This window comes from Lithobates pipiens, unplaced genomic scaffold (genome assembly GCF_037356315.1).
Source record: "Lithobates pipiens isolate NorthernLeopardFrog02 unplaced genomic scaffold, aLitPip1_a1.2 Scaffold_22, whole genome shotgun sequence".
Taxonomy (NCBI): Eukaryota; Metazoa; Chordata; class Amphibia; order Anura; family Ranidae; genus Lithobates; species Lithobates pipiens.
Window position 1 is genome coordinate 186,692,661 of NW_027507784.1, and position 23,612 is coordinate 186,716,272.

Genomic DNA, 23,612 nt, shown 5'->3' on the forward strand with positions numbered 1-23,612 from the left:
TTAAAATGTATAAAACATTTACTTTTGGGGGGGGGGGGGGGGGGGGAGGATAGATTAGGAAAGGATTAGAGGAAAGGATGATTATTGATGATTGTGCTTCTGTTGGGTAGAGTCACCCTCTCTTTTTGTATTTGTGACTATTGTCAGAAAATATTTTACTCTAATGAAGGCGCATCTTCTCTCCTGAGAAGGGAATTCCACTAACTTTGTAGAGATCATTTTCTCAGTTCCTGTTGTGCCTCTGGGAGCAGAAATGAAGCAGAATCTCCACAGTGGGGCACAGGCAGAAAAAAAAAAGAAATGACAGGGGATTTCAACCATTCCTACTCTATCTAAGACTAAAACAAAATGCTTTTGGCTATACATACACTTATATACAGTATGCAATAAACCAGGCTGATTTTAGCTTTAGGCCCCTTTCACGCATGCCTTCAGTTTGTTTCATCTGTTCAGTCATGTCTTTTCAAAGAAAAAATGGATCAGTTTACATGAGTTTTTCATCAGTTCTTTACATTTACCTAACCACGTGAGTCAAATTTTTGTTTTGTATAAGCCCTTGTACACACGGTCGGAGATTCAGTCTGAATATTTCCTATCGGACTGTTTTGTCGGATATTCCGACTGTGTGTGGTCTGCATCGGACTGTTTCCGTCGGAATTTCCGATGGACCAACTTTTCCAACTTGCCGGTAAAATTTTCCGACAAAATGCTCCGATCGGACATACTCCGATCATGTGTAGCCTACTCCAACAGACAAAGTGCCATGCATGCTCAGATCAAATTCCTAGACCAAAGCTATTGGCTACTAGCCTGAACATAGTCCCATCGTAACAAAATAACGTCATCACGTTATGTACAATCGGATTTTCCGACAACTTGGTCCGACCGTGTGTATGCAACATCACTTCCGGACCTCTTCCGGAATTAATCAGTTGGAATAACTCAGACGGATTTGGTTGTCGGAATCTCCGACCATGTGTACAAGGGCTTAGAGCTGCACGATTCTGTATAAAATGAGAATCAATATTTTTTTGCTTAGAATAAAAATCACAATTCTCTCATAACATCATCTTTCACATTATACGAATAAATTGGGCTAATGTTACCGTTTCGCTTTTTTAATTCATGGAAGTATATTTTTTCACCAAAAATTGTGTTTGAAAGACTGCTGCGCAAATACCGTGTGACATAAAATATTGCAAGCAGTGATTGCCATTTTATTCTCTAGGGTCTCTGCTAAAATGTATGGGGATTAATTTTCTAGCAAGAAATACTGATTTGAACGTGTAAGTAACAAGTGTCAGAAAAAGTATCAGAAAAGGGTTTAGTCTTTAAGGGGTTAAACTGACCTAATTTACAGACTGAAGTTTATTCACACAGGGCATCAATAGTCCCCTACCCTACGTGATAGCAGATATGCGATAGGTCCTCTTTGGAAGGGGGGTGGACACAGTGTGTGCAAGGACAGGTGAAGAGCTGTATACACAGTGAGGGGGCAGTCTGTACAGACAGGTTCCCTCACTTGCCGACGCTGACTGTCACTGTCAACTTTTAAATGTAATTGTCAGCTCTTATTTTTCTATACTTCATAGCACCAAGAAGGCGCTGTCATTTGGGCCCATGACTAAATTAAACAAAGGGCGAGGTCACCCTCTGACATCACCCATTGACCCCCACCCCTTTGTTTAATTTAGTGGCTGGCCTCCTTCTCGGCCCTATGAAGTATACAAAAAAAGAGCCACCAATTACATTTAAAAGTTGACAGTGACAGTCAGAGTCGGCAAGGGAGGAAGCCTGTCTGTGCAGAATGCTCCCTCACTGTGTATACTGCTCTTCTCCTCTCCTGCCTTTTCTCCACCCCAAATTCCCCCCCAGAGACTCGTTGCTCCTAACAGCCAATGCAAAAAAAAAAAAATGCAACAACGGACCGCTTGTCCATTTGCTTCCGTTCATCCTCCGTTCTGTTTTTTTAATGGATGAAAAACATGGCTTTCATACATTCAAAAAAACGGATGTTTACGGAAGTGGATGAAAATGGATTTAAATGGATGGTCTTCCATTTACATCCGCTTTTCCATAGGAATGCATTGATTGATGGATGAAAAACAAATGAGAACGGTCTCTTAGTGTAAAAGGGGCCTTAGACTCACTGGCAGATTTATTCAAAAGGAAAATGCAAAAAAATATCAAAAGCTCAAACTGCCAGATCAGTTGCCTGTGCACAAATCTCTGCATTACTGAAATCTCTTTGCATATCTTTGCATTACTAAATCTTTTCAACACTTTGAGGACTAAAAATAAAAAGTAATTCACTTTTATTTTTATATTTTTTTTCTTACATCAGTAAATACAAACCATTTGACCCCTGCTGGTCCCTGTATTCTGCTGTCTCAATCATCAAAGTAGCTGTTAAGCAGCCTAACTAATGTCCTGTGTTCCACACTGAAATGTATTTGTCCAAAAAACATAACTGGGGGATTGCTTGAAGAGTAAATGATTAAATAAGTTCTCTGCTAAGAAATATTGCTTATTACCCCAGTAATTCAAACAGTTGTTGTGTGTGCAGACCATGGCTTATTTCTTTTTAAGCGTCAAAGGCTGTGTGGACTTTGGGCCCAACTCACTGTACAGTATTTACAATGCTCAGTGATAGCTGTGAATGAACTGACTCTGAATGATCACTGACTGTGCATTCGGAAAAGGTAGGAGCCAGTAAATGACACAGAGGGGGACCAGAGCATGGAGGGGGACTGGAGGAGGATACAGGGGGCAGTCAGGGATGATCTGTGGAGCGCTGGGGAGGAGTTACAATCACAATCGCCCTTTATACATTTCAATAAAGCAGCTGAAAGCAGCAGGAGGGAGAGGAGGAAAAGCGACTTTCGGCTGCTTTATTGTAATGTATGCAGGGAGAACAGAGATTGTAACTCCTTCCCAGCACCGCACGATCACCCCTGACTGTCCAGGTATCAGATTAAGCATTGGAGCATTTGCCTGAGTACAAGTACTTGGTATCAGGACAATCCTACTCATGTCAGGATTTTTCAATCATATTAGGTAGTAAAAGTAAATTATTTTCAAACTTGTATTCTTAACTCAAAAAAGTACCGTCTGTTGTTCTCAGCCTCCACCAAACAGGGCCGGCGTAACCTTTATGTGGGACAGGCAGCCGCCTAGGGGGCAGGATAGGAAGGGCAGTAAAATCCTTGCTGACAAAGTGACTCTGTACCGCTCCCGGTTATTACATACCCCGCCGCACCGAGCATATTGGCGCTCTATTGCGGGACGCAGGGTGACATGCCAGAGGATGAGCCGGGGGGGGGGGGGTGATAAGGATAAACAAGCTCGGGCAGAGCAGGAAGCGGAGTCTTTGTGGGCAGCTGCCCGAGGAGCGTCTTCTCCCCGAGGCACCATGTGGAGATGGAGAGCAGCTATACCTCTATCTTCGGAGCTCCACAACCTCTGGCATCCTGTCATAGTCACACAGTGAGAGAAAGGAAAGCCAGCTTACACAGGAGTCGGCCTGTATCCTGTCACCACTGTCCTCCTAACCCCGACCTCACTCTGCTGCTTGTCCAATCCGATAAACCGCCTCCCATTTGTGCCCACCCAACCCCGCCTACACTCCATTCACATGCATGCCATGCATTTGCTCTGTGCACAGCTGAGCGGCAATTTTCAAACAATAGTTTCCACAACCCTGAGGGACACCAAACTGAATGGGGGAGACATAACTGGTGAGTGGGACTTCCATCCCCAGAACAACCCCCCCTCTGTTCCCACCACTTTGTGCTCTGCACCTTCTTCACCCCTCCCCCGTTCTTTTTCTTTCTCTACCCCTCCTCCCCTCTTTTCCTTACATCTCTCTTCCTCCTCCTCACCCTCCTCTCTCCCCTCTCCCTCATTCTCTCCCTCACTAGGCTAGGGCCTAGCCTGTCCATATACCACCCTGTCCATATACCACCCTGGCCTGGCTATATACCACCCAGGCATGTCCATATACCATACTGTCTATATACCACCCTGTCCATATACTATCCTAATCTGTCCATACACTACCCTAGCCTGTCTATACACCTGTGGACCAAGGCTGGTGTGAGACACTATTTGTCTTCAGGCCGGGTCCAGATGTGCAGGTGTGGGCCTGTGAACCATGGCTGAAGAAATAGCGGTGAGGCGCCGCAAAAAATCTCTATCCCGCCACCTCCTCCACCATATACATGGGTAGGGAAAAGTGGATGAAGTCAGGGGTGGAGCCAAGGGGAGGGGGCGGCAAAATGAGGTTTCTCCTAGGGTGTCAAAAATCCTTGCACCGGCCCTGCCTCCAAATCTCCAAATTCCTTTTTTCTGAATATAGGTGTCTTGCAGGTACAGATGAACAAGAGTTTTAAAAGTGAATGACAATATAGTTACAATGTTTAAACAAACCCCCTCCCACTCCCAGCATGCCTCCGTTTTTGCTAGTGTCTTAGAAGGATGGGTGTCTGTACTGACAAAAAATTTTAAATCGTTTTTACTAGCCATTTTTTTCAAGATTCATTTGTTCTTCAATCAAGAGTTTATCTACATGCTGCTTGAGCCTGTCTCTTTATGAAGCTACCTGGATTGGCGTATTCTCAGCAATACCATTGGAGGCCTTACCCAGACTCTGCTAGACTTGATCATTGCAGGGCCTGCCTAGGCTTTGCTTTTATGGTACTCTCCAGACCTGTGTGTATTGTGTCTGTTCAAGTTTAAGTTTGCCTTAAGAAAAAAATTAACAACCGAAACCCGCCCCATCCTCTCTCTCCCCACCCCCCCTCGGTCCTCGCCTCACTGTACTTATCTCTGTGGGTGATGAGCTGTCAGTGACCATGCAGCTGATGTAGTGATCAACTGTTTACATCTCCCAAATATTTTGCAGCATAATATGTCTTTGAGGATGCCTTTATAAGGAAACAGGCTATTCCTGCAGTTGATCCAACAATATCCTGCCTTAATAAAACACCTTGTATTATCTAGCAGCCCCTTCATTAGGAGATTGGATAAACTCATTAAAAGACATCCAGCTTACCTCCACACTGATCCCTTATGTGCAGCACTTTTTTATTTATTTCAGTTACCCTGCACTGCTGTGTAGATGATTTAGTGTATGTTTCCCGTCTTATTTCCTGTATGAGTCTCCTATCAGTTTAACCAAGTTATTACCTTTTTACACTCCCATGGCATCCCCATTGTGGGATATTAGGGCAGCTTCCTTTTTTAAAGGACCAGTTGGCACAGGTCCTGACTAGCAATGTGTTTCCATCAGATCAGACCTTGAAAAGGTTCAGTTGGATTTTAAAGGTTCAGAAGTCTGAAGAAAACTTCAAATTCGCTGATCTTAGTCTCAGACGGTTCATTTCAAGGGTTGATTGACTCTGTTTACACATACATGTTTTGGGGCTGAAGGTAGCCTCTTTTGAAGCTGTTGTGTTGTCAATATGCAATCAAGACTCCTTCAATTCCTCCAGACTTATTCGTGTGACACCAAGGACCAAATTGCCTTTAGCCTGGTGGCTCACAAATTCTGCTCAGGAGTTGGGGAAACCCTTCCAGTCTCTTGGGAGATCATCACAATGGATGCCAGCCTTGGGAGGAGTCCTAGACACCTTGTTGGTGTAAAGAACTTCGACTCAAGAGGAATCCCAACTGCTAATTAACATTTTGTAGCTTTGAGTGAGCTGAGTTTCTCTACACTGCTGGACATCCCAACTGGAGGGTCTTCCACTTAGCATCCAGCTGAACAAAGCCACAGAAGTAACATACATCAACCATCCCAGAGGAACTATAAGTTTTGCCACAGCAGGAGAAGCAGAAAGGATCCTATCCTGGGCAGAACTTCATGTTTCAGACTTACCCGCTGTTCACATTTTAGGCGTGGACAATTTGTAGGCAGACTATTTTAGCTTATCAATGCCCATCTGAAGCCTCACAAGTGCCATCAATGCAGCCTCATCAGTCCACATCAATGCAGCAGCCTCACCATTGCCATCAATGCAGCAGACTCACCATTTCCATCAATGCAGCAGACTCCCCATTACCATCAGTGCATCCTGATCAATGCCCATCTGCAGCCTAGAGGGGACAGGGAAGGGGGCAGACGAGCGCCAACAGATTACATACAGTGAGAATCTCCTATGATAGACAAAACAGTGGTCTGATGGTGGCCCAGGAGATGGGACTTCCTATTACAGACGCCACCAAGTAAACAGAAGATTCTACCTGTGTGTAATGGCGCTCGTCCCGCCTCCCTCCCTGTCCCCTCCGAGGCAGCTAAAACGGAAGTATTGTGTATAACATGCACATGTTATTTGCACCCGATTTTCAGGGTGAAAAAATGTGTGTTATATGCCAATAAATACAGTAAATAGAAACATTTCAGATTCCATGTAAATAATGTAAATAACTGTGCTGCTTATAAAAAATGTAAATACAGTAAAACTGCTGCTACTATTTATAATGAACATATTAACCCCCCTGGCGGTGTTCCCGAGTCTGACTCGGGGTGGATTTTTCATACCAAAAGCGGTATCCCCGAGCCAGACTCGGGACTGCATCGCTGGATCCAGGAGGAGGTTTACTCACCTTCTCCCTCGGATCCAGCGTTGTCTCCCCGCTGTACGAGCGAGCCGTGTCTCGCTCGATGCATTACATCGCCGATCTCCGTGCCCTGCGAGCGTTGCGACGCACGGGCACGGAGATCGGCGCCAAATTCAAAAAGTGAAACAAACAGTAAACATACAGTATAATGTAATCTTACAGATTACATTGCTGTATGGAAATATTTCACATCCCCGTTGTCCCTAGTGGTCTGCCCAGTGTCCTGCATGCACTTTTATTTAATAAAAACTGTTCTTTATGCCTGGAAACTGGAGATTGCCCATAGCAACCAAAACTGTCACTGTACATCAAAAATGATTTTAGACCAGCTAGAAAACAGCGATAATAAATTAGAATCACTCGCAGAATTGAGCGATAGCGATTTGTGGGGAGATCCGTCATCAAATACTGAAAAGTAATGACAGTGACAATTCTGCAACTGAGCAAATTTCAGTGTTTTTGATTTGATTACATTATTGAATAATTTTTATTATTGTTATATTATTATTTGGTACAATTATTTATAATTATTTATTATATTATAATTTATGATTTAATTTTTCAAACTTTATCATACCCGGGATGTCTGCTAGACTCTGGTTTGGACAGATTTAAGAGAGTTAATCCTAAGAATTGCAGGACTACAATATAAAACGCCAAATTTTCATGCAAAATAATGGTACCGCTTTTAGCACCTAAAATCCGAAATAATCGTACCGCCAGGGAGGTTAATCCTGTGATGTTTAGAATTTTAGAATGCTTTGCATTCATTGAGAAAATGCAAAGTATCTTTGAATGACAACTTTACCAAGCATGCAACCTTCTGTGTTCACTATGCAGCAGGGTAGCCACTCAGTATTTCGCCTGGAAGCTAATGGAGATCACTGTAGTAGCAATATCTACTACAGTGATTTTTGGCTTTAGAGGCATCCCACAGATATGGTATATGCATAGTTACATGTAACTGTGGAAAAATATCTATACCTGGATCCTTCTTTAACCTCCCTGGAGGTATGATTATGTCAGATTTTTGATGCTGAAAGCGGTACAATTATTTTGCACGGAAATTTGGCATTTTATATTGTAGGCCTGTAATTCTTAGGAATAACTCACTTATATCTGTCCAGACCAGAGTCTAGTAGACATCCCGGGTATGATAAAGTTTGAAACGCAAAATCATAAATTATAATATAATAAATAACTATAAATAATAACAAATAATATAATAATAATACATTTTATTCAATAATATAATCAAATCAAAAACACAGAATTTTTTTTGGGCCAAACAAGGGTGCAATATTACTAGTCATATTGCTTCAGTAAAAATCGTAAACGTATGGTAAATTTTGAAACATGGGACTGCACAAAGTCCGACATCACAATCAGGATAGTTCCTGGTTTCCTTTCAGATTTTCCTTCCAGTGTCATCACGCTTTGAGCAACAAACCACGCACATCCTTGTGGGTGCTGACTTTTTTTCATTTGTTGGGATGTGGTCCATGAAGTGATGACCAGTCAGGCGTTCCGGGTTGACAACACCAGCAGCGCAACACCCACCTCTATTTACAGCCGTTGGTGTTTGGTGATTCAGAAAGATCAGTTCGGCAACTTTCCAAACAAGGTCAGCATGAACCACAGGCTTGTCACTCTTTTTTTTTTTAAGTAGAATGAAGGCATTCCACAAGCATTGCTCAAGAAGATGCCTGAAGTTCTTCTTGTAATACTTTTTTTTGTTGTTTTCTCATTGGTGGATAAAATATCATTGCCTGGTCGGCTCTGTCAACACCTCTCGTGGTGTTGTTGTAGTCTATCACCACTTGTGGTTTCATGATGTCTTTCCCACCTTTTGTGTGTACCATGACAGTGGAGGTGTTATGAATTGTACTCATTAACCACACTTCTTTTTTGTCATACCATCGCAGTGCTATCATTTTACCTTTCTGCCAGGCAAATTATTGTAGTGACAATAAGTAAGAACTTTCACATGTGCAATTTCATCATAGAAGATATCAGTCCATTTGTTCTTCGGGATTTGGTGGAGGTGATGCGAAACGACTCCGCTTGTTGGTACTGGAGAGGGCTTGTTGAATAGGATTTTCTTTTTGAGTATTTGGTGAGTTTGATGATGCTCAGTGTTTGGATCCTTCTGTTGTGTTTTCTGGAATTGTCAATCGAAGTTCATGGATTGCAGTTAGAAGGGTGTCAATTTTTTTGCAGGTGTGTATGGAACCTTTATGAGTGAATCGAAGAGCAAATGGAAAGCACCAACAATATAGGATGTTGTGGTATTGGAGTATCTGTAGATGTGGTTTCATCTTTTTTCTCTTGAAGAGAGTCTGTTGTGAAAGGTCCTGGAATATTTGATAACGATGACCTTGAAAAGTCAATGCATCCTTATTACATGCTGCTTCCATTAGTTGCTCCTTTGTTCTGAAATAATGTAATTTTATTACAATATCCCTGGGGGGGCCATCTTCCTTTTTTGGGGGCCAAAGTTCTATGGATTCTGTCCATCTCCAAGCGTTCAATGGGAATTGATGGAGCTAACTCCTGAAAGAGTGCTGTTACTGTTGATTGTAGATCTATTATGGTTTCTGGTATACCACGGAGTCACAAGTTAGATCTCCTGGCTCTGTTTTCAAAATCTTCTAAGCATGTGTAAAGGGAAGAATTTTCTTCTCTAAGGGCTTCTAACTCATCAGCATAAGTATTGGTGATATCATTTATTTCCTCCATTTTGTGTTCTAATATTGATGTGCGGCACCCTACCTCATGAATTTCCCTTGTCAATTTTTTAGTTATTGTGTCTGAGGTATTTTGGAGGGCTTTTTGTAAGACATGTACAAACTGACTAAGAAGATCTGAGCCATTAGGGATATTCTGTAATGTTATAGGGGTCATTCTGAATTCATGGTCAGAGTCAATATATTGTGAGGGAGAAGCGTTAGAGTTCCCTTTCAATTTCAATTTCTGCCTCTGAGGTAATGCAGAATGGGGGGATTGTGCTGCCACCATTTTAGAAGCGTTTTTAGTCAGGTTTTTTTTCGCCTGATAGTTTGTTTAAGTTCTGTTTCCTTCCCATTAAACATTGTATGTGCTTGTGCCCTGCAGGCTAAATAGTAGGCAGGTTACTGTGGAGATGCAGTATTCGTCCGTGACTCGAGGAGAGAAGGCCGATTTTGTCCCGGTGACAGCGGAGCTCTAATCATCCATGTATGCTCAGCTGCTTCGCTTAGCACCTCCCCCCACAAATACTTAATTATCAGGGAAAATTTGTACTCCAACTTGACTGTGTAAAAGTAATTTATTGGTTGTCTAATACCACTTCTGCAGGGGTTTCCCCACCACTCCCCGAAGAATTATTAGGCCCAGAAATTTCCAAATATCCTCTTTGGTCACTGGTTCCCACTTTCTTCTCCTTGAAAACCTCAGATGCGTAACAGCTTGTTGCTCCTGGTACCGTTTTGTCTCCGTAACAATTTTTTCAATAACCTCATTGGTCAAAAATAGTTGGAGGTATGCCAAGGGGTTGTCATCTTCAACATCCACTTTGATACCAGGTGCTCCAGTAAATGGGGGGCACTGCATGATCTATACCGCAGTCAATAGAGCACCAAGTACGCACATCACTGAGGCCAGTCGTAAGATCGTCGCTGAAATCACTTTCTGTGTCTGATGATGAACTTCCCCACTAATCGCTATCACTCAATTCTGCAAGTGATTCTGTATCACTATCGCTGTTTTCCAGCACGTCATAAACCACTTTTTGAGGTAGAGGCGCGCTTTTTTGATGCCATGGTCGTTCTCCAGTTTCCAGGCAGAAATTACAGTAAAACTGCAGGCAAAGGCACTGGATAAAGCACTGGGGGGCAAACTGAGGTCAATTTATTTCATACAGTAATGTAATCCAATAAGATTACAATGTATTGTGTGTGTTGTAATTTACACTTTTTGAATCTGCTGCCGGTCTCACCCCCCTGCATTGCGATGCTCGCAGGAAGGGAAGCCGGAATGCACAGAGGATAGAGCGGAGGATCCGGCCTCCGTACACAGCGGGAGAACATCGTGGGATCCCAGGGACAAGGTAAGTAACCTCTTCCAGGATCCAGCGATGCAATCCTGTGGCTCGGGGTTACCGCTAATGGTACTGAAATTTCACCCCGAGCCACACTCGGGAATACTGCCAAGGAGGTTAAGCTTCCATTGTACCTGGATGTAAACTGCATCTCTGAGATTCTTTTTTAATAAGGCACCATTAACTCTAAGGCCGCGTACACACGGGCGGACTGTTCGCCCAACTTTGTCCGCTGAACAGTGTTTCAGCGGACAGTCCGCTCGTGTGTGGGCTTTCAGCGGACAGTTTCAGCGGACAGTTTGACGGACAAAGTCTTTCGGAAATTCCGAAAAACTGTCCGCTGAAACTTGGTTTGAGCGAACAGTCCGCCCGTGTGTAGGCTACTTTCGAAATGAGCAAACTGTTCCCGCTCGGAGGAAAGTCTGCTCATTTCGAGCGCGTGTGAAGGTAGGCGGGGCCCGCGACGGAGACGTCGCGGGCTCCGCCGCCTGGAATGGACTTAAAGGGGAACCCCAACGCTGAAAAAAATCGGCGTGGGGGTCCCCCCAAAGTCCACAACAGACCCTTGTCCGAGCACGCTACCCGGCCGGCCAGGAAAGGGGGGCGAGCGAGCGCGCCCCCCCTCCTGAGCCGTACCAGGCCGCGTGCCCTCAACATGGGGGGTGCCTTGGGGAAGGGGGGGCCGCGCGGCCCCCCCACCCCAAAGCACCTTGTCCCCATGTTGATGAGGACAAGGGCCTCTTCCCGTCAACCCTGGCCGTTGGTTGTCGGGGTCTGCGGGCGGGGGGCTTATTGGAATCCGGGAGCCCCCTTTAAGAAGGGGGCCCCCGGATACCGGCCCCCCACCCTATGTGAAGGAGTATGGGGTACAATGTACCCCTACCCATTCACCTGTAAAATAAAAGTACCCCAAAAAAAAACATGGTGACCCCGCCCCCTTACGATGTCATAGTCCCCATGTGACATCAACCCATGTGACCAACCCATGTGACATATACCATGTGACACCGCCCCATTGGCACTATATAAGTGGCAGCGCAGGGCGGCTCTGGCATTCCGGCCGGAGAGAGCGTCGTGTCAACATCTCCTGGAGAACAAGAAGAAGAAGAAGAAGAACGGAAGGCGGCGACGGCGACAGCGGCGACAGAAGACCGGGCCACCGCCTGCAAAAGAGCTATAAGAAGGCGCGGTGGCCCGGCAGAAGAACGGAAGGCGGCGGCGACAGAAGACCGGGCCACCGCCTGCAAAAGAGCTACAAGAAGGCGCGGTGGCCCGGCAGAAGAACCGAAGAGGGGGACAAGACCCCCGAAGTCGGGAGAAGAGGCCGGCGGCGGGGAGGAAGAAAGCCGGACTCCTCCGCTAGTAAAAGAGCTACAAGAAGATAGCGGAGGAGTCCGGCGAGAAGACCCCCGAAGACGGAAGACCCCCGGAGCTGTGCAATAAAACATTTTTTCTCGTGTGTTGTGTTTTTTTTTTGGGTACTTTTATTTTACAGGTGAATGGGTAGGGGTACATTGTACCCCATACTCATTCACATAGGGTGGGGGGCCGGTATCCGGGGGCCCCCTTCTTAAAGGGGGCTCCCGGATTCCGATAAGCCCCCCGCCCGCAGACCCCGACAACCAACGGCCAGGGTTGTCGGGAAGAGGCCCTTGTCCTCATCAACATGGGGACAAGCTGCTTTGGGGTGGGGGGGCCGCGCGGCCCCCCTTCCCCAAGGCACCCCCCATGTTGAGGGCACGCGGCCTGGTACGGCTCAGGAGGGGGGGCGCGCTCGCTCGCCCCCCCTTTCCTGGCCGGCCGGGTAGCGTGCTCGGACAAGGGTCTGTTGTGGACTTTGGGGGAACCCCCACGCCGATTTTTTTCGGCGTTGGGTGTCCCTTTAAGTCCATTCCAGGCGGCGGTGCCCGCGACGTCTCCTTCGCGGGCCCCGCCTACCTGTACACGCGCTCGAAATGGGCGGACTTGCCTCCGCCTTACGTGGGCGAGTCCGTTCATTTCAAAAGTTGAGCGAACTGTTTGGCAAACAGTTCGCTGAAACAGTCCGCTCGTGTGTGGGCAAGTCCGCTCATGCAAATTTTGAGCGGACTGTTGCGGCAACTGTTTGACGAACAAAGTTTCAGCGAACAGTCCCCGCGTGTGTACGCGGCCTAAAGGTGTTTGCAGTGTGGGGCTGTATTTTTCTTATTCTGAATGCAATTTGTTAATATTAAAATGTATTTTTGTTTTACAGATGGATTGCAGAAATTCAAAACATCTATTACCAAGGAAACAAGAAAAAGCTAATTCCCAGTAACAGCAAGAGAATGGAATCTTTTTTCAATTGTACTGCTACATTAATGACGGAGCAGCTGCAAAGTCTTGCTTTAGCATCAATGCAGGATTATACTGATTTGATAATACAGCCACCAGTGAGTAGAATGAAGACACATTTTATGTAATACATTAGATTTCATATTGTAATAATGAGGCTTTCTGCTTTCAGACAGTAAAAAAAAATCTTTAAACTTGCCACTTGGCCCAGCTACTGATCTCCCTATCCAACATTTCCAAAGAGTTCTGACTGCTCAGCAACATTGCTTGGTGTTCTTTGAATGACACCGCCCTGCCTTGGAAACTTGGTGTCCAGTGTGAATAATGTCATTCAGGCACAATTAAACCTTACAAATCCATAAAAAGCTAAATATTTCTGATGGTGGCCAGTGAAAACCAAGCAGATTTGAGCAGTAATACTGCTTGGCAGTGCCGGGACAATGTCATCCAGCGCCCAGAGCAAAGATGCCAAACTGCGCCCCCCTTTCCCTTAGGGTTAGGGTCAGGGTGCCCCCTACCCATGCAATAGACCATTGTGCCAGGGGCAGCCGTCCCTCCTGCCCACCCCTTGTCCTGGCCCTGCTGCTTGGCACCACTGTTAACACAGCAGTTCTTTGGCGGTTCTGGGAAGGAGACCATGTTAATCAGTAGCAGAAGGACAAAAAAGGGAGGTTTTCTACTTTTCTCCAGACAAATGAAAGAAAATCCTATATTTGAATTCATTAAATTCTAGGATTACAGGTACATCTGTAAATAAATTTTAGATTACAGGTGGGATATGCTTCTAATTTCTAATTATATATATTCTTCCTGTATAACTGGTAAAGCTCCAAACATATAATATACAATCTCTTTTGGAAGAGGTCTAGACGTGTGATCGCTTCAAAATGCTCTTAAATATTTGGTGTGTTCTGCATGAGGGAAGTTTAAATATGGGGTCTTTTTTTCCAGACATAAGCTTCATCTTGCCAATATTCTGATTTTATTTTATTTTTTGCACTTTTACACAACAATTAGTATATTTCATTTATGTGGTGCTGAGCTTATAATTAAGAATTCCTCATTAAAATAAATAGTGGTTGGCCTGTTAAGGCAACTAAACTTCTGGACCTTGCTATCATATATCTAATGCCCTGTACACACGGTCGGACTTTCTGACAGAAAATGTACGATCGGATCGTGTTGTCGGGAAAATCCAATCCAACAAACTTTTTCCATTGGAATTTCCGACACACAAAGTTTGAGAGCAGGATTTAAAATGTTCCCACAACAACATCCGATCGTTTAAATTCCGATCGTGTGTAGACAATTCTATTGGCTACTGCCCTCTTTATAGTCCTGTCGTACATGTTCTACGCTCTGAACGATCGGATTTTCCGACAACTTTCTGCGACCGTATGTGTGCAAGACAAGTTTGGGCCAACATCCGTCGGAAAAAATGGATTATGTTGTCGGAATGTCTGACCGTGTGTATGGGGCATTAGTGTGCAAGAGTTACGCCATTTCATATTTTTTGTAACTGTTTTCTCTATATTCTGCTTTTTTCTAAGTTCACTTAGGAAAAATTATGTAATTAAGTATGATGTTTCATATTATATGAAGGGTTTGTTCTCTCTATATGGGGATCTTTTTCGTCGGTCTTGTTATTTGGCAAAAGTAAACATTCCAAAAAAATGAGTTTATAGTATTTTAAAGTTTCAGGTATATGATCATATGGACACTAAAGTAAGCCATACAATATACAGTTTTGCTTGAGTTTTGTTGAGGGAATTCCTCCTGCTGTGCTATTTTATTCTGACAACGAGAGCTTTCCCAGCCATTAGAATACAATGATCAATTGCACGAGAAAACCCCAACAGGCTGGTTGTACTGAAGTCGATCAATGGATTGACTTTAGTACAACCAGCCTGCCCATAGAGAGATTGAAATTCGATCGGTCAATGGCCGGTCTAAAATACTGTACTAAAAGCAAATGGATGTGACTGTTTTTATTGTAAGTTTGCCTTCTCATGCACATGGATTTTTAAAACTTTAATATGTATGTATAATATAGTATATCTGTAATCATGTCTTGTATGTCGACTTATGTTACATAGTTAGTAAGGTTCAATAAAGACACCAGTCCATCCAGTTGAACCTGAGTGAGTGTCTACAATTGTCCCTATCCCTGTACATTGCACACTCACATCGGTCCCTACCCTCAAGGAGCCCACAATTCAAGGTCCCCATTCATATACTAGGGCCAATTTGGGACAGAAGCCAATTAACCTACCTGCATGCCTTTGGAGTGTGGGAGGAATCCGGAGTACCCGGAGGAAACCCACGCAGGCACAGGAAGATCATGCAAACTCCAGGCAGATAGTGTCGTGGTTGGGATTCAAATCAGCGACCCTTTTTACTGCTAGGTGAGAGCGCTAACCACTACACCACTGTGCCGCATGGTTGTAGATGTTTTATTGCACTTGACAGCTCATAGATGAGTCTGTTTTTTTGTCAAACCAGTGGGGGGGGGGGGGGGGGGGGGGGGGGGGAGGTTTTGGCCACAAAAAAAATGAAAAAATGTATTATTTACTAAGGGAGTTAAGAATCTTCACACATTAAATTGTGTGAACGCTCACTTAAATTATCCAATCATAGGAAAAGCAAATTCCTGTTTACTTATTTCTTCTGTACATGACTGGATATTAAAAGTGAACAGGAATTTTCTTTTCACGTGGTTGGATAATTGACCTGAATATTCACGCAATTTAATCCTATTACACACTACAAGTTTTTATTTTTTTTCACTCAACCCAGCCGGCTGAACTAAAAAAACCTGAAGAACCAGAAGGAGCCTATGTACTAACAATCCAATGTTAGTACCGCGATCTCCTCTGCTGTGCAATTGTGTTTTGACAGGGGGACAGTCAGCCATTGGCTGAGAGCACTGATCAAAAGTCAATTAGCAGACCTTTTTCAGTCGTGCCCCTTCCAGTTGCAGTACACACCGAATGTTGCCCAGTTTCTTTGGAACCAGCCGTTGTCCTCCAACATTTGGCCCGTGGGTGAAGATTTTCAGCTCCATTAGTAAATCAGCCACACATCTGCATTTATGTTAATTTTTAACATTAATTTTTTTCTTATAATCAATAGTGAATCAATAATTGCACTTTTCACTACCTTAATAACTGTGTTAACCTCTGTTAATGGGCAGTGAATGGTTTCAGACTGCATTATAATGCATCAATTCATTTAGCAATCTCAGTACAGTTCTAGCAAATATGACTTGACATCATTATCTTGTACTCAATTCTGTTGCCTGTTAATTTATTGATAAATAAATAATCTCAAATTGCTTATGTGCATGAGTATTTTACTAATTGTTTCCTTTCGATTTAGGTGGCCATCTGTGTACTGAAGAAAATTAATTACAGTATAAATGACCTTAGAGAAATGCCATGCAGTAGATATAAACAAACAAATTCAATAAAATGTTTCTGTGCGTCAGCGAAAAATGTACAGAATATTTGACACATCAAAAATAAAAATAAATAAATAACTTGCAATGTTGTTGTTTTTCCAGGATTCAGTTCGTGCCTACGAACATCCAGGTTTTATAATGAGGCTCATTCTAGACAATGTTTCAATTCAATTTGAACCCAACTTTAATGATTATGAAACTGTGCTGCTCAATGTTTATGATGTGATGATTAAAGCTGTAAGTCTTGTGCCAAGAGTAGAAACAAAGCTCTATTCTGAATGGGTAAGTAAATTCAATTCATTGTATTCCAATCAGCTTGAGAAAAATCTGCTTTTATATAAAAGTCAAGGCATTAAATGAGTGCTTTTAGCAAATGAAATAGCAAAAGGCAATTTAGAGTTTTGTCAACTCCTTAAAAACAAATCATTCATGTAAAGAATATTATAGATATATAATGAATTATAAAACATTTTCATAAGCAAAAATGTTTTATGAAGTAGCAAAAATACTTTGACTCACAACATACTGGCAAGCTAGTAACATTTGTGTCATGTATAAAATATTATTTAGGTAAATTATATGCTGGAACAACTATGAAAAATGATACAAAAATAATTGTTATAAACTATAGGAATATTTAAATGAGCCCTTAGAACACTCAATTAGTGCTGCTCATTAGAATAAATCACAGACTAGTTAGCCTGTGGCAGCACTGGACTCTTGGTTTTTATACTAGGCACTATCTGCATAGTTTTTGTGTGTTCATGTGAAATAGTTGGCGCATTAAAGTGTAACTAAACCGACAACAGTAAAATCAGTCTGTATATGCAGTAAAACATGCTTGTTATACCCACTGTGGAACCTGTGTAAAAAGTCTGTTAGATACCGTCTTCTCTGATCTGTCCCTAATCCATCTCCTGATAGTACAGAGCCTTGGAGGCACTCTGCACATGCTAAGTTTGGTGTGTATTGCTAGAGAGTTTTTTTTTCTTGGGATGGTGCATGTGATCAGCACAGGGCCAATCAGCACTGTCCAGATATAGGGTCAGGGGACTGCAGCCTCATAGGGCAGTCAGAGTAGAACGAAAACTTCTCCTAACCACTGATAGAAGTCACAAGGCTGCTATATACTACTGATGAAAAAAGGATTTAGCAGTTTATATTTACAAAAATAATTGCATTTCTATGTTCCATGTACTGTGGGAGACCAGATATAGTGACTGCAGGGTCTTGGGTGTAGAGACACTTTAAGTTGTAATATCATCTTTGTTGGGAACTGTTGTGTGTGTTTGAAGGAAACAGGTGCTTAGGATAAACCTGCTAAACTGTTAGCAGGATTATAAGCAGGAAAATGTCTCAAGTACCTGTGCTGCCTGTAGGTGTTCACTGTAAATGAATGCATATTAAAGGGAATTAGCAATAGTTTTGAACTGTATATAATGAAAAATTAAATGAATGCACTAAAGATTGATGAAATAGTAGAACTACTGTAATTATCATTCTACAATTCATGAGCTACTTAGAATTTAATTTATAAAATGTTAAAAATATTGTACCTGATCTTACAAAAAATGTATATGTTAACCACTTGGGATCCGCGCTATTGCCAAATGACGGCATTAGCGTGGACCTACATTTCCGGGACTACGTCTATTGACGTCGTCCCGTGTACGAGCGGCCTGCACGCCCCCTGAGGGGCGCGCGCGGCGCGCTCTGTGATCGGCGAGTCCATGAGACTCGCCTGATCACCGATCCGTGCAAGGGGTCGATCCCGACCCCTTATCACGTGATCAGCTGTCAGCCAATGACAGCTGATCATGTGATAGAACGGAGCCGGTAATCGGCTATTATTCCTCCTCGCGCTGACAGCGCGAGGAGAAAAAAAAAAAGCCGATCACCGGCGGCCGTGATCGGGACATCAGTCCCGATCACGGCCATCAATACAAGGGACCACCTGCCACCTGCCAGTGCCCACCTGCCTCCCGCAGTGCCATCCTGAAGTAAAAGTAAAAGCAAAAGTAAGTGCCCCCCGTCAGTGCCCATAGTGCCCACAGTGCCACCCACAGTGCCACCCCACAGTGCCACCCACAGTGCCACCCACAGTGCCACCCAATCTGCCTCAAAGGTGCTGCACCCCAGTGCCGCCCATCAGTGCCCAGCAGTGCCGCCCATCAGTGCCCAGCAGTGCCGCCCATCAGTGCCCAGCAGTGCCACCTATCAGAGCCACCTATCAGTGCCACCTATCAGTGCCCATCAGTCCCATCTATCTGTGGTACCTATCAGTGCCCATCCGTGCCACCCATCCGTGCCACTTATCCGTGCCACCCATCTGTGCCATCTTATCTGTGCCCATCTTTGCCCATCAGTGCCGCCTTATCTGTGCCCATCGGTGCCGCCTTATCTGTGCCTGTAGTGCCACCTTAACTATGCCTATCAGTGCCCACCAGTGCAGCCTATCAGTGCCCACCAATGCAGCCTATCAGTGCCCACCAATGCAGCCCATCAGTGCCCACCAATGCAGCCTATCAGTGCCGCCTAATCAGCGCACTTCAATGAAGGAGAAAAATGACCCGTTTGCAAAATTTTATAACAAACTATTAAAACATGATTTTTTTTTTTTTGCATCTTTTTTTGTTTGTTTAGCAAAAAATAAAACTCCGAGCTGTAACTAAATACCACCAAAAGAAAGCTCTATTTGTGGGAAAAAAATGATAAAAATTTCATTTGGGTACAGTGTTGTATGCCCGCGCAATTGTCATTCAAAGTGCATCAGCGCTGAAAGCTGAAAATTGGTCTGGGACTGAGGGGGGTTTAAGTGCCCAGTAAGCAAGTGGTTAATAATATAAAATCCAAGTTAACACTTCAATTAAAAAGGGAGTCCTGTGATTAATAAGCAGCAGTATTTCCATGAGCTGTCCAGTGCTGACATTGATATTTCAGGACATACACTAGAGCCTACAAGCTTTGAAAAAAATAAAATGGAGCAAAGTGACACACATTACTCAGGGATGCTAACAGGGCACACCATCCATATTATCTAGTATTGTAAATTAATGCATAAGTGCCCTGCTAAGTTCAAAGCACACAACATTACTGGCTCTAAGATGCATAGGCGACTATCGACAACACCAGCTTAGTGCTGTCAATTTAGGCTTTTCTTCTTTAGGTCTTCCAGCTCTGGAGTTTATTAAACAGGTATAGTTGTCTTTTGGTTTCTTTATCCATTTACAGAGGGGTGAATAAAAACACTAACTTCATAAAAAAAAAATATATATATATATATTAGTTCCAGGAGTGTTAGAGAAAACTTATTTAACATTAGGAACAAAATACCCTACATCTGAACATTGCTGTGCAGTGAACATTCAGTACACATGTTTGCAGTATAAGAATTTGAGTAATGGGTTATACTTTTTGAGTAAGCACATTGTTATTATGAATCAATTTGAATAATTGTTTGATGACAACAGAGAATAGCAGATGGTAATATTTCATTATTAAACTGTGCTGGTTTACTAAAGGAATTGACTCCACAAATTGTGTATACTTACTTCAATTATCAAATCATGTGAAGAGCATATGCACGTGTTTAGGCATGCAAAGTAAACAGGAATTCGTTTTTTTACATGATTGAATATTTAAAGTACATATTTACTCAACTTTTTGCAAATCAGTTACAATGGGGGGATTTACTAAAATAGGAGCATGCTAAATATGGTACAGCTTCCACATTTTGTTGTCAAAGCTTAATTGAACAATCCAAAGTTAGAAGCTGATTGGCTACCACGCACAACTGCACCAAACTCTGAGTGCTCCAGTTTTAGTAAATCTCTCCAATGTGTGTGGTATTTGTCAGCTTTGTTGTGGGCCATTTACTTTTATTGATCAAAGCATGGAGGCTGCTATTGCATTTTGCACATGCTAGTTGCCTGGCTGTCTTGCTGGACTTTTATCTTCAATAATTTAAGTCTCTAACATACGTTGTAGAACAAATGTACAGATAAGAACTTTTGGCCTATTTTTCTGGAATGCCTACTTGGTTCAAGTCAGTAATTTAGAAAATTGTAAAAGCAGCTTGTGAGCATCTTAATAGCCAGACAGCTAGCATGATAAGAATGAAATCACAATGCAATTTCTTAGGTAAAGTTTAGTTAAATACATTCATTTGACTGTTTGTTTCACGTAAACTGAAACTGTGAACAGTAGACAACAAAACTGCTTCTACTCACTGACTTTACTTTCTCTCTAGTGCTTCATTAGCAATTTACAGTCAACTGATACACATTAAAAAGATCTACTCATAATTTGGCATTGCAAAGTTCAATAGTTACATGTTGATTTTTTTTCATTTCACCATATCAACTATTCCTTATCATCCAATCAGGACGATGTGTCAAAAACAACTTTGAGGCCAATCATTCTAGAGGACGTTTTGGAAAATCACAAAAGAAAAGTAAAAGAATTTGTTGCTTTGGAAAGTTTTTTGCCAAAAGAACACTTGAAAATATATGACAAATACAACCTCCTGATAACCAAGCAAGCAGATTTAGATGTTGATCACTTTTTGGCAGAGGAGCATACATTTGAGGAAATAATGAGAGAGGCCATAAAATATCAAAAACTTACAGATGAAATACAGTACAGTTCAAGAAAGGTAAATAATTATTCTATTGAATGTTAGCAAACGTGTTCCAGTTTTTTAAACACAAAAAAAGTTATAAAAACGCTATTATTGTAGATGGTTGAAATGTTCTTTTTGTTTTTACTTAGGAAAGATAAAGATATGGAATGTAGATTAAGGGTATAGTACTGATAATTAGGGATGGGCTAACGGTTCTGCCCAAGCATAAGTTCGGGCCGAACTTTGGTTGTTTGGATGTTCTGCAGAACACCAAACAATATGCGGTGTTCGGGGCAAATTTGTAAGCCACCGGAACACCATTAAAGTCTATGGGACATTAACATGAAAAATCAAAAGTGTTCATTTTAAAGGCTTATATGCAAGTTATTGTCATAAAAAGTGTTTGGGGACCCGGGTCCTAACCCAGGAGACATGTATCAATGCAAACAAAAGTTTTAAAAATGACAGTTTTTTCAGGAGGAGTGATTTTAATAATGCTTAAAGTGAAACTATAAAGGTGAAATATTCCTTTAAATTTCGTACCTGGGGGTGTCTATAGTATGCCTGTAAAGTGGCACATTTTCCCGTGTTTAGAACAGTCCCTGTGCAAAATGACATTTCTAAAGGAATAAAAGTCATTCAAAAGTACTCGCGGCTATAATGAATTGCCGGTCCCGGCAATACAGATAAAAGAAGTCATTGAAAAAAATGGCATGGCATGGGATCCCTCCAGTCCATTACCAGGTCCTTTGGGTCTGGCATGAATATTAAGGGAAACCCCAAACCAAAATTAAAAAAAAAATTAGCATGGGGTCCCCCCAAATTCCATACCAGGCCCTTCAGATCTGGTATGGATATTAAGGGGAACCCCAAGCCAAAATAAAAAAAAAATGGCGTGGGGCTCCCCCTCAAAATCCATACCAGACCCTTCAGGTCTGGTATGGATTTTAAGGGGAACCCCATGCCGAAATAAAAAAAATGGCGTGGGGGTCCCCCCAAAAATCCATACCAGTCCCTTATCCAAGCATGCAACCTGGCAGATTAGTTAGTGGCTCAGACGAGCGGATGTTTTGTTTTCTTTATGCTATGGACTTGTTGTACATAGCCCTCCTACACTGAAACTGTGTTTGCTACTTTGCTGCTGCAGGACAAACCTGCTTGAACTGTTCCTGGGTGTTCATGTGTTGTGCATAGTTTACCAGTGCCAATACCAAGTGAGCTGGCCCCGCTTACACAGTGACACATTAAACAGACCATAGTTTTCCTTTTATCATATACAATGGGAAAGCCTTAAATAGTAAGGAATGTTTCCCACAAAGGACTGGCTACTATCTGTCTACTAACCCTATAGTAGTCTTTGGGCTTGCACTGTGCACACCTGGATCAAGAAACCAGCTAAGAAATGAAAACAATGCTCTGGGCCTCCGAGCAAAGTCTAGGTAAGTAAAGTCATGGGGGGGGGGGGGGGGTTATAGTGGGAGGGGTGACTAACCTTGCTTGGGAGGGTAGAGAAACTTTGTCAGAAAGCTTCCTCACTCTTCATACAGAGATCTAGTAATGCACCAAAACCTAAAGCTGAAGTTTAGTCCAAATTTTTTTTTAGCCCTACAGCTTTATTGACCTAACTCACTTGCATTGAAATATGTCCTACATAATGCAGGCATCATGATCCTCTATAAATTGTCACTGCAGGGATGCCTCATCCTCTTCCTAGCTCTTAACTTCTAACATGCTGGGGGTTAATAGGCTCAGGTGTGCAGGCTGATTTCAATAGAAAAATTCCTGATGAGGAATAGAGATGGACTTGGGTGTGTTCAAAATCCCCCGTGCCTGATCTCGCCAGGAAGCTGACACTGCACATGGCTAATCACAGGCAGTGAGACATTTCCTGATCTCTGAAGCTGGGAACCTGAAAATGTCTCACTGCCTGTGATTGGCCATGTGCAGGGTCGGCATGTGGGATTTCGAAAATGCCTGAGCCAATCTCTAATGAGGACCTGCCCCCTCCTTCTCCATTGAACATTTCTTTGGTTACTTTCACTGCCTTTAACGCAACCTGTGAATGGGGGACAGTCTGATGATTCACAGTATTCTCTCCCCCTTTCACAAATTATGTTAAAGGAAATAAAAGCAATGAATTAACTTTTCTCAATGGATGATAGTAGAGGTGGGGCAGGTACCGTGGGGACATTTTCTATTGCATTCAGCACCAGCAGACCCAAAGCCAGAGACGGCTGGTGCTTAATATTTTTTTTGGGGGGGGGGTATGGCAAACAAACCTCCCTCACTCGCAAAGCTGCCACCCCCTCTCCGGGAGACGGACACGAAGGCGGCCTTACCTTAGGAGATGACGAGAATCAAGGACAAGGGGTAGGGCTGCTGCTCTCCGCCACTACCCAAAGCCACTAACCCCCGCAGTTAAGATTTCTATAGGATCCTGCTGCCTGTACAATGTGGGACATACTTCATTACAGGTACGTTAGATCAATAAAGCTGTAATATATATTTTTTTGCTGTTT

At 43.0% G+C, this 23,612-nt stretch overlaps 1 protein-coding gene across 2 annotated transcripts in view; it reads left to right on the plus strand.

Moving 5' to 3' along the window:
• The window catches only part of DNAH7 (dynein axonemal heavy chain 7), a 498,098-nt gene that overhangs the window by 71,574 nt on the left and 402,912 nt on the right, over positions 1-23,612 (plus strand). For both annotated transcript variants that reach the window (XM_077448738.1, XM_077448739.1), the window contains exons 10-12: positions 12,933-13,110; positions 16,575-16,754; positions 20,857-21,126. In XM_077448738.1, coding sequence (XP_077304864.1) covers positions 12,933-13,110; positions 16,575-16,754; positions 20,857-21,126 — 628 coding nt within the window. The remainder of the gene's footprint in view (positions 1-12,932; positions 13,111-16,574; positions 16,755-20,856; positions 21,127-23,612) is intronic.